The sequence below is a fragment of the Microcebus murinus genome, chromosome 25 (assembly GCF_040939455.1).
Source record: "Microcebus murinus isolate Inina chromosome 25, M.murinus_Inina_mat1.0, whole genome shotgun sequence".
In the NCBI taxonomy this organism is placed as follows: Eukaryota; Metazoa; Chordata; class Mammalia; order Primates; family Cheirogaleidae; genus Microcebus; species Microcebus murinus.
In genome coordinates, this window is record NC_134128.1 from 22806147 (window position 1) to 22822542 (window position 16396).

A 16396-nucleotide genomic window follows, 5' to 3' on the forward strand; every position below is an offset into this window, starting at 1 on the left:
CCGAAGGAACTCCTAGAATGCTGTGGCATTAGCCTCGCTCACAGCAACCTCAAACTCCTGGACTCAGACGATCCTCCTGCCTCAGCCTCCTGAGCAGCTGGGACTACAGGCATGCGCCACCATGCCCGGCTCATTTTTTTCTATATATAGTTTTAGTTGTCCAGCTAATTTCTATTTTTAGTAGAGATGGAGGTCTTGCACTTACTCAGGCTGGTCTCGAACTCCAGAGCTCAAACGATCCTCCTGCCTCGGCCTCCCAGAGTTGCTGGGATTACGGGCGTGAGCCACCATGCCTGGCCTTACTCTTCTTTCTTTATGCCCTCCTCTAGACATTAGGAAGACGTAGGAGAACGGGGCCTAGAAGACACAGTGGAGGACCTCTCCGTGTTTCCGACTGCCCTCCCTCCGTCTTCCTTGTTGACCTTTTCAGGCTGTGTTTCTGGGGGAGTCTGGTTTACGCTTTCCTCCCTGAGTGCGTGCCTGTGAGCCCACCCGTTCTAGTCTCCTGTCCTTAGCTATAGAGGACACAGCGCCCCCCACCCCCAGCGTGGAGGCCCCCTATTGTGCTGGAGCGGCTGCCTCCTGCCCTCCCTGCTCCCAGCAGGGCCTGGGCGCCCGTCATCGGGGCCTCACCCAGGGCTAGAAGCTGCTGGGGTTTCCAGAGCAGCGCCCAGCACCGCCTCGGAGCTTCCGACCTGTTTTCCGCACCTCGTCCTCCACTCCCCTGTGGTTCCGTGAGCCCCCGATATCCTTCTGACGCATTTTCTTTTCCTCTTTATAACAGATTTTGTTTCCGTTACTTGTCCCTGAGAAGTCCCTAGCTGGCATGGAATCTGGTCCTGGGAGTGGGTACTGGGGATTAGAGGAAGCAGGGAAGTGGGGACTGTCTGCGCCCGGGCACCTGCTGGGGGGGGGGTGTCGGAGGGGCGAGATGCTCCACCGGTGCTCGGGTTGGGGGGTGCAGCCGCCACGTCGGGCAGGGAATGAAGAGCTCACCGGAAGCTCCCAGCACGGCATGCCCCCGGAAGGGACGCCGGCTCTGGGGGACTGTGTCACTTCCATCCTAAAACGGTACAGCCAGGGAGGAATCCAGGGCCACAGCGGGGTGGCTCCTTTGAGTGGCACTCGAACACTCAGAAGAGAGAGTAACAAGCTCAGGTCCTCTGCCGCCCAGGGACCGGGCGTGACCTCACCGCCGAGGCCCACGGCGAGCCTCTGTCTTTCCTAGCCAGTCCCTGCCGCTACACCCACCCTGCTCTTCGAGAGCCGGCTGGCTGCAGCGGACCTCCTCCAGGGCCTTCGCTAACTACTCGAATGTGTGCAGCTGTCTGCGCCGGGCCCTGGAGACATTTATCATCCGTTCCAGGAATGCGACATCTGCTAAACACTGCCTTTGTGCAGTGGGAGGAATACGGATGTAGGAAGCCTGAGCATGAGGCGTCCGTCCTGCTGCTTGCTGGCTGTCCCCCGGACGAGGCGACACCAGTCCACGCAGCTCATCTCTAATGTGGGGGTGACAGCCCACGTGTCACCTTTCCCACAGAGGAACGAGGTGACACGAGATGCCGGCGTGTGTCCCCCGTCTCTCTAGACACGGGCAATGCTGACAGTTAAGACCTGGCACTGGGCCTGGCGCGGTGGCTCACGCCTGTCATCCCAGCACTCTGGGAGGCCAAGGCGGGAGGATCGCTCGAGGTCAGGAGTTCGAAACCAGCCTGAGCAGGCGCGAGACCCCATCTCTACTATAAAAACAGAAATTAATTGGCCAACTAAAAATATATATAGAAAAAATTAGCCGGGCATGGTGGCACATGCCTGTAGTCCCAGCTACTCGGGAGGCTGAGGCAGGAGGATCGCTTGAGCCCAGGAGTCTGAGGTCGCTGTGAGCCAGGCTGACGCCACGGCACTCACTCTAGCCTGGGCGACAAAGCGAGACTCTGTCTCAAAAAAAAAATAGATAAATAAATAAACAACAGGAGGAGACACAGGCGAAGGCCCAACGGGAGAGCGGTGTCGGGTTCAGGAAAGCAGGAGCAAAGCAGCTGTGACAGGTGGAGTCGGACAGACCGACGGGGAGGACGGCCCGGTAAGTCGAGTTAAATAAAAGCGAAACCAGGGCAAAGGTCTTGCAAGAACCGGTGCAACGGGCAGAGCCCTGGGAAGCCGGCTCCACCCGGCCCCTCCCTGCCGGCCCACGCCTTCCCCGGGACACAGCGCTGCTCTCCGTGGGGCTGTTTCCTCACTTCTCCGGGCAGACGGCCAAAAGCCCGATCACGAGGGCGTGTGATCCTCAGGTGTGACGCATGCCACGGCCAAGGACTTCTGGAAGCTTCCTGTGCTTTGGTTTCGCGTGACTGTGTTGAAGGGTTCTGATTCCAGACCTTCACACGGTGGTGGGTTTGGGGACTGACTGACCTTGAGCTTGAACTTTCGTCCAAGCTCCACTCCATGGGACGAGCACACGATGGTCCCGGCCCAGGGGCTCTTCGAGGGCCTGCTCCATCACCGGTGAAAGGTGGCTGTCGTCGGCCTCCCAGGTTCCACGTGAGGACAAAGTGACACCGTGCACACGGAGGCCTGGTGGTGCCCACCCGGTGGGAAGGAGGCGCTTAACAAACGCCGGCTTCAGTTTCTTCAACGAGCTCTGTCCACACACTGGCCCATCAGACACTGGCGCCGGCCCTGCCTGCTCCAGAGAACCCTCAGCAACGGCGCCGAGCGAGAGATGAGCCCCGCAACCCGCCCCTCTCTGGACTCCCAGGTGGAATCAGAACATTTTATGTTTTTCCTTTTTTATTTTGGGACAGAGTCTCACTCTGTTGGCCGGGCTAGAGTGCCGTGGCGTCAGCCTAGCTCACAGCAACCTCAGACTCCTGGGCTCAAGCGATCCTCCTGCCTCGGCCTCCCGGGTAGCTGGGACTACAGGCATGCGCCACCATGCCCGGCTCATTTTTCTTTGTATATATATTTTTAGTTGTCCAATTATTTCTTTCTATGTATAGTAGAGATGGGGTCTCGCTCTTGCTGAGGCTGGTTTTGAATTCCTGACCTCGAGCGATCCTCCCGCCTCGGCCCCCCAGAGTGCTGGGATCACAGGCGTGAGCCACCGCGCCCGGCCACGACCTACCCCTTTAGTGAGCGCTAAGCTGCATCGGAGTCCCCCCATTTGCCGTCTAGGGTGGGTACGGGAAATTCTATGTCTAGCGAGCTCCCCGATGCCGCTGCCGCTCCTCTCGGACCACACTGGGAACAGCTCACGTCTGCGTCCCGTCCTCCCGCACCAGCCCCTCCGCTGCTGAGATGACAATCGCTGAAAACATCCCCAAACCACAACTGGGATGATCTTAAAACGATGACCTGACGTCAGAGGATGGTGGACTCCGCCTGGCCCGGCGGTGGATTCTCTGGGTGATGCCGTGTAGACCCCTCTGCCAGCCGTCAGCACCCTGAAACCGCTCAAGGGCAAAAGTGTCCAGGCCGGGCGTGATGGCTCACACCTGTCATCCTAGCACTCTGGGAGGCCGAGGCGGGAGGATCGCTCAAGGTCAGGAGTTCGAGACCAGCCTGAGCAAGAGTGAGACCCACGTCTCTACTATGAACAGAAAGAAATTAATTGGCCAACTAATATATATAGAAAAAATTAGCCGGGCGTAGTGGCGCATGCCTGTAGTCCCAGCTACTCGGGAGGCTGAGGCAGGAGGATCGCTTGAGCCCAGGAGTTTGAGGTTGCTGTGAGCTAGGCTGACGCCATGGCACTCACTCTAGCCTGGGCAACAAAGAGAGACTCTGTCTCAAAAAAAAAAAAGTGTCAAATGCCAGGTCTACGGACATGTACGGGGTGGGCTTTCAACGGTGGTTTCGGTAAATACGCGCGACTTTCATTGCCACGTCCTCCCGGCAGCACCGAGCCCAGCGGACCAGGCGCCAGCTGCCGGGTCTCCCCCGCCCACCCCTCTCCGCAGCGCTGGCCTCCTCCACTTTCCCTTTCAGCAGGACACACCTAGCCTCCGTCACCCCGCACTTGTCTTTTTATGTGGTACGTGGCCTATTCACCTGTGTGCTCCAGGCCGGGCACGGTGGCTTCCGCCTGTCATCCTAGCACTCTGGGAGGCCGAGGCCAGAGGATCATTCGAGCTCAGGAGTTCGAGACCAGCCTGAGCAAGAGCGACACCCCGTCCCTACTAAAAAAAAAAAAAATAGAAACAAATTAATTGGCCAACTAAAAATATATAGAAAAAATTAGCGGGGCGTGGTGGCGCATGCCTGCTGTAGTCCCAGCCACTCGGGAGGCTGAGGCAGGAGGACTGCTTATGCATGTGACTCCCCACAGCGCAGATCTTTGACGCGCCGACCACCTAACATCTCGGACTCGCCTGGGGCATCACGTGAACCACGGCCGAGCTACTGAAAGGAATACACGGGGCAAAGACAGAGCTGGAGAAGGTTCCAGAATGGTGCCGAAGCCAGACGCCACGCTGCCTTACACCAGTGCTACAATGCCTGTTTAATTGAAACCTGGTAATAAAAGTTTAAATACATAAAATGTTTGTTTTTTTTATCAAAAGAACGTCTCCCGCTTGCCCGGCCCGATGCGCGAGGACTGGCAGGTGGGGACTGGCTGTCTGAGGCGCGGAGGAGCAATGGCAGGTGCAGCGCCGGCGGGTCCCTTCTTCCTCGGAAGATGCTCCGTGGATGGACTTGGAGTCCCGGGCAGCGGGCGCCCCGCCCCACCGCGCCCCGCCCGGGCTCTCTCGGGGTCCGCGGCAGCCACGAGCCCCTCGGCCTCAGAAGACGAGGAAGAGCAGGGCCTCGTGCCTGGGCAGCACGATGTTCTCCACGGTGCGCTCCATGGCGCGCACCTGCTCCGGCGAGGCCGTCAGGAAGGCCAGGGGCCCGATGCGCTGCTCCACGCAGGAGTGGCACAGGTAGCCGCCCTTGTTCTCCTTCCTGTTGCTCTGCAGTGACAGGCGAGAGAGGCAGATAAGGGGGACAATCAGAGAACAGGATTTTAGCCGGGCGCCGTGGCTCACGCCTGTCACCCCCTAGCACTCTGGGAGGCCCAGGCGGGAAGATTGCTCAAGGTCAGGAGTTTGAGACCAGTCTGAGCAAGAGCAAGACCCCGTCTCTACTAGAAAAAAATAAAAGGAAATTAGCTGGACAACTAAGAAAAAAAAAAAAAAAAATATATATATATATATAAATTAGCTGGGCATGGTGGTGCATGCCTGTAGTCCCGCCACTCGGGAGGCTGAGGCAGGAGGATTGCCTGAGCCCAGGAGTTTGAGGTTGCTGTGAGCTAGGCTGAAGCCACGGCACTCTAGCCTGGGCAACAGAGTGAGACTCTGTCTCAAAAAAAAGGGAAAAATACCAAAAAACAGGAATTTCCACCAAAAAGCGCAGAACTGTCGTCATAGCTGCCTAGGGACAATGCGTAAGGATTCTGGCGTCTGATTTTCACGCATGTGCAAGCCCTCTGCGGTGACACTTCCCGCGGCACTGTCTTCTCAAACAGACTCCACTCTACCACATGCCCTCCGAGCACAAAACCACGACCTATGCGGTCGGGAGGGAGAACCAAGGACAACTGAACGGGGCCCTCCGGGGAAGCTCTGGTGTGCGGCCTCGACCGTCTCCGGACCGCGGGCTCCAGCACGTCCAGGCAACGTCACCCGTCCCGCCCCGACCCTCGGGCCGACCTCGCCTCCTGCCCATGCCCAGCGCGGGCAAAGCCCCTGATCTTCCCCCCACCCACAGCCGCTTGCGAGCAGCGAGATGCCAAGGAAAGCCGCCCCCGCCCACGTACGTAAGTGATGGGAGGCTTCTTCATGGTGAGCACGGTGTCCACGGGGATGGCGTTGTTGCACTGCCCCACGCAGCAGCGCACCACTCCCGTCTTCAGCACGTTGCTCGTCAGCTCGGCTTGCAGGAAGTACTCCTGAGGAGGGCAGAGCCAGGCAGAGAGTGACGGCGGTCTCTCTGCTACACCCCGCTCGCAAACCCCCACAGCTGAGGGGCCGTGCGCACAAAGCGCTAATTTAGACGCCTCCTGAGTCCCAGAAACACACCGGCTGCCCCGTCCTCCCTTACTTTCTCTAACTTTTCCCTGCCTGCAAAGCTACGGCTGTTCCAACTGGCTTCTTGATAAAATTCATAAAAAAAAAAAGATTTGCGGTGGCTCACGCCTATAACCCTAGCACTCTGGGAGGCCGAGGTGGGCGGATCGCTCGAGGGCAAGAGTTCGAAACCAGCCAGAGCAAGAGTGAGACCCGTCTCTACTATAAATAGAAAGAAATTCATTGGCCAACTAATAAATAGGAAAAAATTAGCTGGGCGGGCATGGTGGCACATGCCTGTAGTCCCAGGTGCTCGGGAGGCTGAGGCAGGAAGATCACTTAAGCCCAGGAGATGGAGGTTGCTGTGAGCTAGGCTGACGCCATGGCACTTACTCTAGCCTGGGCAACAGAGTGAGACTCTGTCTCATAAAAAAGAGAAAGATTTAATGGGCAAACATGTAAAGCTACTGCGTACAGTGATATCTCAGGCCTATGTCTGGGTTTTACCTTATGCTAACCCATCCCCAACTGAATCATTAGAGATCATGTGCAACGTGTTCACTTTTTGACTCAGGCAAGCTGACACGGAGGACCTTAAAACAGCTTGCCCAAATCAAGCCACTCGCACGTGTCGGCCTCCCTATGCTGCCGGCCGCACGGGTGCAAAATACCCCAGCTGAGCCTCAGGGCCTGTATCCAGGAGACGCAGACAGCACGGGGCCCGGCGACGGAGACACACCACAGCACATGCCAGGTGCTCACGCCGGGCGCAGAGCGAGTGCCCAGGTGAGACATTAGTGGCCAGAGACCACAGGACAGGGGCTGTCGGCTTCACCACCACCCTGAGGACTCCGGCTCGTGCTGGGACTCCCGCACGGCCCTGTCGTGTGCTGCCCGGAAACTATGATGTCATGTTTTCTGGATCAGGCCTGGCTGCTGATCTAACTTTCCCACAATCTTCACACAGACAAAGAATACGAAGAAAATCCAGATGGGTTTGCTGATGTTGCAGAAAGGAAGATAAATCAATGACTTTTTTTTTTTTTTTTTTTTGAGACAGAGTCTGTTGCCCAGGCTAGAGTGCCGTGGCGTCAACCTAGCTTACAGCAACCTGAAACTCCTGGGCTCAAGCAATCCTCCCGTCTCAGCCTCCCGAGTCGCTGGCACTACAGGCATGCGCCACCATGCCCGGCTAATTTTTTCTATATATTTTTAGTTGTCTTTAGTTGTCCAATTCATTTCTTTCTATTTTTAATTTTTTTTTTTTTTTTTTTTTTTGAGACAGAGTCTCGCTTTGTTGCCCAGGCTAGAGTGAGTGCCGTGGTGTCAGTCTAGCTCACAGCAACCTCAAACTCCTGGGCTCGAGTGATCCTTCTGCCTCAGCCTCCCGGGTAGCTGGGACTACAGGCATGCGCCACCATGCCCGGCTAATTTTTATATATATATATATCAGTTGGCCAATTAATTTCTTTCTATTTATAGTAGAGACGGGGTCTCGCTCTTGCTCAGGCTGGTTTTGAACTCCTGACCTTGAGCAATCCACCCGCCTCGGCCTCCCAAGAGCTAGGATTACAGGCGTGAGCCACAGCGCCCGGCCGCATTTCTTTCTATTTTTATAGTAGAGACAGGGTCTTGCTCTTGCTCTGGCTGGTTTCGAACTCCTGACCTCGAGCAATCCTCCCACCTCGGCCTCCCAGAGAGCTAGGATTACAGGCGTGAGCCACCGCGCCCGGCCCAATGACACCTTTTTAAATCAGCCACCAGTGGTGGAGGGAGAGAACAGTCTAAAGGTGACAAGGAGCAAACGAGACTTTCTCATCACCAGGTTCTGACTTTAAAAACATGAATAGGTGTCACAGGTTCAAAACAGACAATGAAATCCAAAAGAAGCACCACGTTCTCTGTAGGGACTGCAGACAGACAAGACGTCTAACTGTGTATTAAGGAGGAATGGAGCCGTTTGGGAAATCTTAAATTGCATCCAGTACTCTATTAACAGTCACACTGGTGTTATTCTGAATGCTACCGTGAAACACATAGAATAGTGTGAGTAATTAACACATACCATTAGGAACCAAGGTTTCAGCGTAAGAGGAAAAAGATTCAAGTGTTAAAGATGCAGCAGAAGCCTCTTAATGTGGGATCTGAAAGGGACTGTGGATCTACGGCGTACGAGTCCCCCGGGAGAGCGCTAGGGGCTCTGAAGTGGGGACACAGGGCAGCTTCGGGAAACCGGGGGGCGGGATGAAGAGCACAGGTCCATAGCACCCCGTCTTCAGTACCCGTGGCTGGTGGTGCGCACCTGGCAGAACGACCTCGGGAGGGGAGAACGCGCCGCAAAGCCAGGCAGCGGTGGAGGCCGGCGGACCGCATCTCCCGATCTGGTGTACGCTGCTGCTGCATCGTAATCTTAAGCTGCTTTACGCTGTTTTACATATTTGTGTCATATTTAACAACAAAAAGTTTGAGTTAAAAATCAAAAGGGGAGCCCGGGCACAGGGCCTCACACCTGTCATCCCAGCACTCTGGGGAGGCTGAGTTGGGAGGATCACTCGAGGCCAGGCGTCAGAGACAAGCCTGAGCAAGAGCGAGACCCCAACTCTACAGAAAAAAAAAAAGAAAAGAAAGAAAAAATGAGCTGGTGTGAAGGTGCGCACCTGTAGTCCCGGCTACTTTGGACAATGAAACGGGAAGACGGCGCACGCCCAGGGGTTTGAGGCTGCCGTGAGCTAGGGTCACAAAGCGGCACCCCCGCCTGAGTGACAGGGCGAGACTCTTACCGCCCACACCCTGCTCAAAAAAAGTCTGTTCTGGTTTCCGACAGGGTTGAAAGACTACATGGTTTACACTCTAGCCGCGAAAGGCAAAGAATAGACAAAAGTGAGTTACGAGAGTGGGGAGAAGGTATTTTGGGGAGGAGTGCCGAGCGAGTGCTGACTAGCTCACTCTTCTGCCTCTCGGCCAGTGGCAACGGCCAGGAGCCCGCACCCTTACTCTCCCCTGCCCTGGACGTGTGCGCCGGAGAGCCCGCTGGTGGCGGCTGCAGCAGCCACTGATTGCCAAAGGGACGAGGAGCAGTCCGGATGCAGAAGACATGCTCGCCGTTTTTTCCCCCTGAGAGTGCTGAGAGTCGATTGGGAAAGGAAGAAACTAAAGAAATGCATGAACACCGCTGATATTTTAAGCACAACTTTTTAGACTGAATTAGGAAAGAACTTGGAAGAGAACGTTTCCGTCGCCGCGGTGAGAAGACTTCCTGCACCGCCATCGGCCTCGGCACGCTCGAGAAGCGCTTCCCGCCTTCCAACCCGGGACCCTGGTCCCTGGCGCAGAGCAAACACAGCCCAGAGCGGCGCGTGCCGCCCGCCCATCCCTCTTACCCCGGCCAGGGTCAGGATGTTCTCCAGCGACTTGGTCATGATGAGACGCTTCTTGGCACGGGTGACTGCGACATACAGGAGATTCCATTCGTCCTCAGAAAACGACTCTGAAGAGAGTAAAGGGGGGAAAAAGTCAACTCAGAAGCAGCTTATGGCCGGGCGCGGTGGCTCACGCCTGTCATCCTAGCACTCTGGGAGGCCGAGGTGGGAGGATCGCTCAAGGTCAGGAGTTCGAAACCAGCCTGAGCAAGAGCGAGACCCTGTCTCTACTAAAAACAGAAAGAAATTAACTGGCCAACTAAAAACATATGTAGAAAAAATTAGCCACGCATGGTGGCACGTGCCTGTAGTCCCAGCTACTCGGGAGGCTGAGGCAGGAGGATCGCCTGAGCCCAGGAGTTTGAGGTTGCTGTGAGCTAGGCGGATACCACAGCATTCTAGCCTGGGCAACAGAGACTCTGTCTCAAAAAAATAAAAATAAAGTCCACACTCTTTCCACTTCCTTAGGCTGCCTCTCTGGACAGAGTCCAATCTAGAAACGCGAGACGCCATCCCAGGACACGCACTCGGGAGGCCTGCCCCACACCTGTCATCTCGGTCACAACACCCGCACGACAGCAGGAACGCAGAGAGCAGCTGGTCTGCGGACATGCTACCGGCCACCGGACCACACGCTCTGAACTACGTACATTACACCTCAGTAAAGCTGGGGCCAAAACAGACGACAAAAGTAATCCAGTATGTAAATGTGTAAACCAGCAAGAAAAAAATAAATAATAAAAAGAACACCTTCTCCCCTTCAATAAAAAGCAGTGAGTATCTCCCGAGGGCCCCTCCCGCCCCCGCCCCCACTAGGGTTCATGCTCAGCCCCGCGCCTGCCACCTCCCGAGCGCGCCCGCCAGAGACAAACCGCGCTCCGAGTCTGTATTTCCAGCACCCCGGTGTCTGCCATGCCCCAGATTTTGAATTCACAGTTAACAGCTTTTGTTTGTTTGTTTGTTTGTTTGTAGGGACATTTCAAACGGTTTTATTCTGAGATTTAAAACCAGAACAAAGTCGCCGATGCTTAGAGTTTCACAATCAGCCTTGAGCATAAACTTATTAAAAAGCAGACAAGACGATAAGGACTGTTTACTATTTTGCCTTTTATGATTCCCTGATCTCTTTAATAAAAAGAAGGGAAATTGGCCGGGCACGGTGGCTCACGCCTGTAATCCTAGCACTCTGGGAGGCCGAGGTGGGAGGATTGCTCGAGGTCAGGAGTTGGAAACCAGCCTGACCAAGAGCGAGACCCTGTCTCTACTATAAAGAGAAAGAAATTAATTGGCCAACTAATATATATAGAAAAAATAAAAATTAGCCGGGCATGGTGGCGCATGCCTCTAGTCCCAGCTACTCGGGAGGGTGAGGCAGGAGGATCGCTTGAGCCCAGAAGTTTGAGGTTGCTGTGAGCTAGGCTGATGCCACAGCACTCACTCTAGCCCGGGCAACAAAGCAAGACTTTGTCTCAAAAAAAAAAAAAAAAAAAGGGAAACTGATTAAAGAAAAACACAGCCCAGTAAGCAGGTAACGGCACATGTTGAAGCTCTCACGAGGCCGGGCGCCCAGCGTAGATGGCGGAAACCCAGAGCAGCGGTGCGGATGCAGGCTGACCACTCGCCACGAACACGGCAGGCAGCCAGCCCAGGGGAAGTTTGCTTTTCCTAAAACCCGCAGATGTAGGAATCAAAAGTTTAAGACAGGCGTCCTCAAACTGCGGCCCTCGGGCCACATGCGGGTGTTTCTTCCCGTTTGTTTTTTCACTTCAAAGTAAGATGCGTGCAGGAATTTGTGTGCATAGGAATTTGTTCATAGGGTTTTTTTTAAACTACAGTCCGGCCCTGCAACAGTATGCGGGACAGTGAACTGGCCCCCTGTTTAAAAAGTCTGAGGATCCCTGGTTTAAGGCCACAAAGTGGTTTTGTTTTTCTTTTTTCTAGAAGGACCCTACCACCAGGAGGCCACGCCACCCAGCAAAAATCCAGGCAGTCAAAGGGAGGCGCCCGCGCCAACGCTCCCCTGCTGAGATGAGAGGTCCGGGGGACGGGGCTGCTTACCGACGCGGAAGTGGGGGAGCTGGGGCAGGTTATGCCTGGCACAAGGCACTTTCACAAAATCGTCCAAAACATGCACAGTGTCGAACTCCAAGCCTTTGGCTTTGTGCACGGTGCCCAGAATGTACTCTAGAACAAACACACGGCGTATGGTTACACGGGGGCTTTGCAGGGAAAGGAACAAAAGAATAAAAAAAAAGCTTTGTGTCCTACTTGACCCTTAAAACTCTAAGTTTTCTTGCTACCGTGTTTCCTCGAACATAAGACAGGGTCTTATATTTATTTTTCCTCAAGAAGACACCCTAGGGCTTATTTTCAGGGGATGTGCTATTTTTTTTAAGTACGGTACAACCATCTACATTTACTCAAATATAGTGAAGTCGTCTTCTTCTGGAATATCATCATCACTCTCCAAACCCCGAATCCCATCCTGAATTCCTTGCAACTCTATTTCCTTTAGGACCACTGGCCCCAATCTCTCATGTGGAGCAACAGAGCTCTCACAGGGCAGATGAGAAGGGCTGCTCATGTTCTTTCCCGCTCCGAGACGACATGCATGGGTTGTGCAGATGCGCTGCGCAGCCACGCCCATCGCTAAGGCTTATTTTTGGGGTGGGGCTTCTATTGCGCACATGCTTAGACATCCTGCTTAGAAATCCTGCTAGGGCTTATTTTATAGGGAGGTCTTCTTTTTGGGGAAACACGGTAAGTATAGTTTTGTGGGAAAAGGAGGACAGAGGAAACTATGCTCGGAAGAAAAAGGAAAGGCAGGGAAAGTAGAAAATGAGTTGCAGGAGTCAGTACCTCTCAGAATCACGTTCCAGAGGCCAAAGGGACTTTACACACATCCTGTAATTCACACGTACAGGGACAGGGGCCCAGAAGAGGGCCGTGTGCCTAGCCCAGAGCCACCCGTGGCAGAGTTGGGGCTAGAGAATCTCCTCCTACGTACGGGCTTGGAGGTAAAACGGAGCCAAGGGCCCTGGAGTAAGAACGAGAACTCTGCTCCCCTTTCTCTTAAGCGACGAAGCCATCCCTGCTCACGGGTAATTCACGCAGGTAAGAAACATCAGACCACCTGCGAGGCCTCCTCTTGGTGGGAAAGGTTAAAGGCCGACCGCTCCCCTCACCTGCGAAGTCCAGGTCTTCGATGTGGCATTTCTCTATCCTCTCCACCAGCTCTGGGATCCTGATGTTGTACTTCTCCACCACTGCGATCTTGGCCTCCAGCTCCTTGTCCTCGGCGGCAGTCACGTACCTCTTGAAGCCGCTGAAGCCTTCTTTGTGCACCCATCTTCTGATGAATTTGTCTTTGATGACCAGGTTTCCTGAGGAGGGAGAAGACACCGCAGGTTGACCCGACGCGGGCGACACGCGCAGAGTCGCTGTCACGGAAGGGGCAACGTATGAGGCAGCCAGGCGAGAGGGGCGGGAGACAGCCTGGGGGACTGGCGTGAGAAGGAAACTGAGGCTCCTGAGGGAGGGATGGGGCACCTGTTAGTACCCCTGAAGACGGGAGGCCTCAGGCACCCCACTCTTCGTGGGAAAGGGCGCCGCCTGCTACCCCTTCTCCCCGGAAGGAAGAGTAAGAACCCCGACTCGGAGCCGCCCTCCCCTCTCCCGCCCCAGCACCTGCTGCGTCCCGAGGCCAGGCCAGGCGGGGACTCACGTTTCTTCCGCTCTTCCTCGGGCTGAAGGAGGATCCAGATATCGATGATTCTGTCCAATCCGAATGATCTAATCCCCTGGAAAAGATTTTCGCTTTTTTGTTATTTTTTTGTTTTGTGTTTGTTGTTTTAACAAAACAAAGTATGCCAAATGTAGGGACGGGATTTTGGAATGAGATAGATGGTTTCCTGGAAGCGAATCCGAAACTGCACCCGAAGCATCCACTAGAGCATCCCTCTCGCCCGATTACTCTGTTTTGACAGGTCCGCTCCCTCGGGAGAGAAACGGTTGTGAGTTCTGGTTGTGAATTATAATGGATACTGTCATATTTCCTTTTCTTTTTTTTGATTAAAATATTTTTTCAAGATAGTCTTGCTGTGTCACCCTAGCTAGAGTTCAGTGTCATCATAGCTCACACAGCAACCTTAAATTCCTAGGCTCAAATAATCCTCCTGCCTCAGCCTCCCGAGTAGCTTGGACTACAGGCATGCGCCACCACGCCTGGCTAATTTTTCTGTTTTTAAGTAGAGACATCGTCTCGCTCTTGCTCAGGCTGGTCTCAAACTCCTGACCTCAAGTGATCCTCCCGCCTCGGCCTCCCAGAGTGCTGGGATTACAGGCGTGAGCCACCGCGCCCAATCTCGGTCTCTGTTTTATGTCAGTTTTACCTGTCCTTCCTCAAGGAACGGCAGCCCTTGTCACGTGTCTCCTGAGCCGGGCCTGGTGCTCAGCAGGTGCTTCCTGGTCACACAGTAGGCCCTCAGAAATATTTTCCCATAAATTAATATCTTTTGGTTGTATAACTTTTAGAGTTTAAAATGCCATCAAGGTACCCTCTAATCCTCCTAGCTCCCCGTTGGAAAGGCAAAGGAGAACATTCCCTTTGTCTTAGAGGTGGAAAGAATGAGACACACAGAAGTTGTGACTTGCCTCAGGCCACACGAAGCTAGTGACAGAGCCAGACCTAGACCCCAGCTCTTAACTCCACATGTGGGCAGCCCAGCTGCTCTTAAACTAACGGACAACGCACAACCAGAAAAGCTTCAGGTAGCTGGCAGCATCATTTGCAACATTAAGGTGAGAAGGACGTTCATTTTTTAAAGTGTGGAGGAAAAGGGCCTCGGTCCTCATTGGGTCTGCTTCCAAGAAGGTTCCACTAGCAGAAAAGAGCAGCGGGGCAGAGACTCCAGTCATGGCATAGCCCGGCCGACAGAGGAAAAACCCCAAACATTCTTGCATAATAACCTCATAGAAGTTGAACATGTTCACTGGGTGTGTTCATCTGAAAAGTTTCCATGCATGAGGTGTCAACAGAAATCTCCTCTCGGCCGGGCACGGTGGCTCACGCCTGTAATCCTAGCACTCTGGAAGGCTGAGGTGGGAGGATCGCTCAAGGCCAGGAGTTCAAGACCAGCCTGAGCAAGAGTGAGACCCCCGTCTCTACTATAAATAGAAGGAAATTAATTGGCTAACTAATATATATAGAAAAAATTAGCCGGGCATGGTGGCACATGCCTGTAGTCCCAGCTACTCGGGAGGCTGAGGCAGGAGGATTGCTTGAGCCCAGGAGTCTGAGGTTGCTGTGAGCTAGGCTGACGCCACGGCACTCTAGCCCGGGCAACAGAGTAAGACTCTGTCTCAAAAAAAAAGAAAAAAAAAGAAAGAAATCTCCTCTCACCCCAATCAGGTGTATCCTTGAAGGTACTTCTCCTTCAGTCACTCGAACGGCCTCATCGAACACGTTGGCGTTGGTCCGGGACAGCAGGGCCACCTGCCCCTTTGCGTCACCGCTGATGCCACCTTTGGGGAGAGAGCACAAACTGTACGGCACATCAAAATAAAGAGGAAAACTACTTTTTGTGACAAGTGCGGGAGGAGTAACTGAAAGCCTTACTCTGATGGTTTCCTCCGACCAGAGTCTTTTTCCGTACTCTCTTGCAGACGTCCAAGATGGTAGCGCCCACGTAAGCTATCTCCACGCCGAATCTGAAACTCTTGTCAGAAAGCAGCAAAACAAAGGCAGTTAGCAACCGCCCTGACGTCCACGCGCACGCCATCCCTGCCAAGGCACGGCCTCGCCCAACCCGGCACGGAAAGGGAATTTGATTTGTTTACTTTCAAGATCCTTCACCGCCTGGACAGGGCTTTATGTTCCGTTATTCCCCAATGCCAATAGTAAACTTTTCCTTTAAGCGAATCTATCCTTTTTTTCCAAATCAAATTTAGTGAAGTTCAAATTATACAAAAGATTAAGAGAAGGTGGGGAGGGTTTCTCCCCTTTACCTTTGAGACCCCTTGCTCGTGCTGTTTTAACTCCTCCTCCTCTACCAAAATCACTTCCTACCCCCCAAAGCTCAGCCCGAGACCCTACGCTTCCTTGACCATCCGGCTGGAAAGACGTCATTCTTCCCCAAACTCGTGGTATTTACTGCCTGTTTCCATGTATTCATAGCTTCAGGCAATGAAGTTTTATGTGCTTTGGTGACTAGCAATGACACAGCCAAAGGAAAATTAGACTTTTAACAAACAGTACTCTGTTGCTATAAAACTATTCTGAATGAACCATAGCCCCAATCACAACTATCCATGAGTCCAGACGGAGACAGATGAATGACTGACTGAATCAATGGGAGAGAAGAGACAACTCTCCTCCACAGAAGAATTCCAATAACTGATGAAGATTCCCCAACATGTGCTCAGTGTGGACTGAGGACAGGGACTTCCTTCAGCGCACACAGTGTGCAAGGGAGGGGCTTGGAGAACCCTGCTCCAGCCAGGCGATCAAGTTCAGCCCCGACTGTCATGAACTGCACTGATGAACACAGCACCTGCCCCCTGCCGCCTTTCTCCCAGAACCCAGAACCCTAGTCCAACCATGAGAAAAAAACATAAGGCCGGGCGCGGTGGCTCACGCCTGTAATCCCAGCACTCTGGGAGGCCGAGGTGGGCGGATTGCTCAAGGTCAGGAGTTTGAAACCAGCCTGAGCAAGAGCGAGACCCCCCGTCTCTACTATAAATAGAAATAAATTTGTTGGCCAACCAATATATATATAGAAAAAATTAGCCGGGCATGGTGGCGCATGCCTGTAGCCTCAGCTACTCGGGAGGCTGAGGCAGGAGGATCGCCTGAGCCCAGGAGTTTGAGGTTGCTGTGAGTTAGGCTGACGCCACGGCACTCTAGTCCGGGCAACAGAGTAAGAC

The 16396-nt window shown here is 53.9% G+C and overlaps 1 protein-coding gene across 6 annotated transcripts in view; it reads right to left on the reverse strand.

Moving 5' to 3' along the window:
* Window positions 1–4480: 4480 nt before the first annotated feature.
* FBH1 (F-box DNA helicase 1) overlaps window positions 4481–16396 on the reverse strand; it is a 38608-nt gene continuing 26692 nt past the window's right edge. For all 6 annotated transcript variants that reach the window (XM_012741246.2, XM_012741244.3, XM_075997566.1 and 3 more), the window contains 8 exons: window positions 15090–15189; window positions 14874–14995; window positions 13197–13272; window positions 12658–12855; window positions 11531–11656; window positions 9434–9540; window positions 5804–5935; window positions 4481–4955 (listed from right to left, as the gene is read on the reverse strand). In XM_012741246.2, coding sequence (XP_012596700.2) covers window positions 4785–4955; window positions 5804–5935; window positions 9434–9540; window positions 11531–11656; window positions 12658–12855; window positions 13197–13272; window positions 14874–14995; window positions 15090–15189 — 1032 coding nt within the window. In that variant the 3' untranslated portion in view covers window positions 4481–4784. The remainder of the gene's footprint in view (window positions 4956–5803; window positions 5936–9433; window positions 9541–11530; window positions 11657–12657; window positions 12856–13196; window positions 13273–14873; window positions 14996–15089; window positions 15190–16396) is intronic.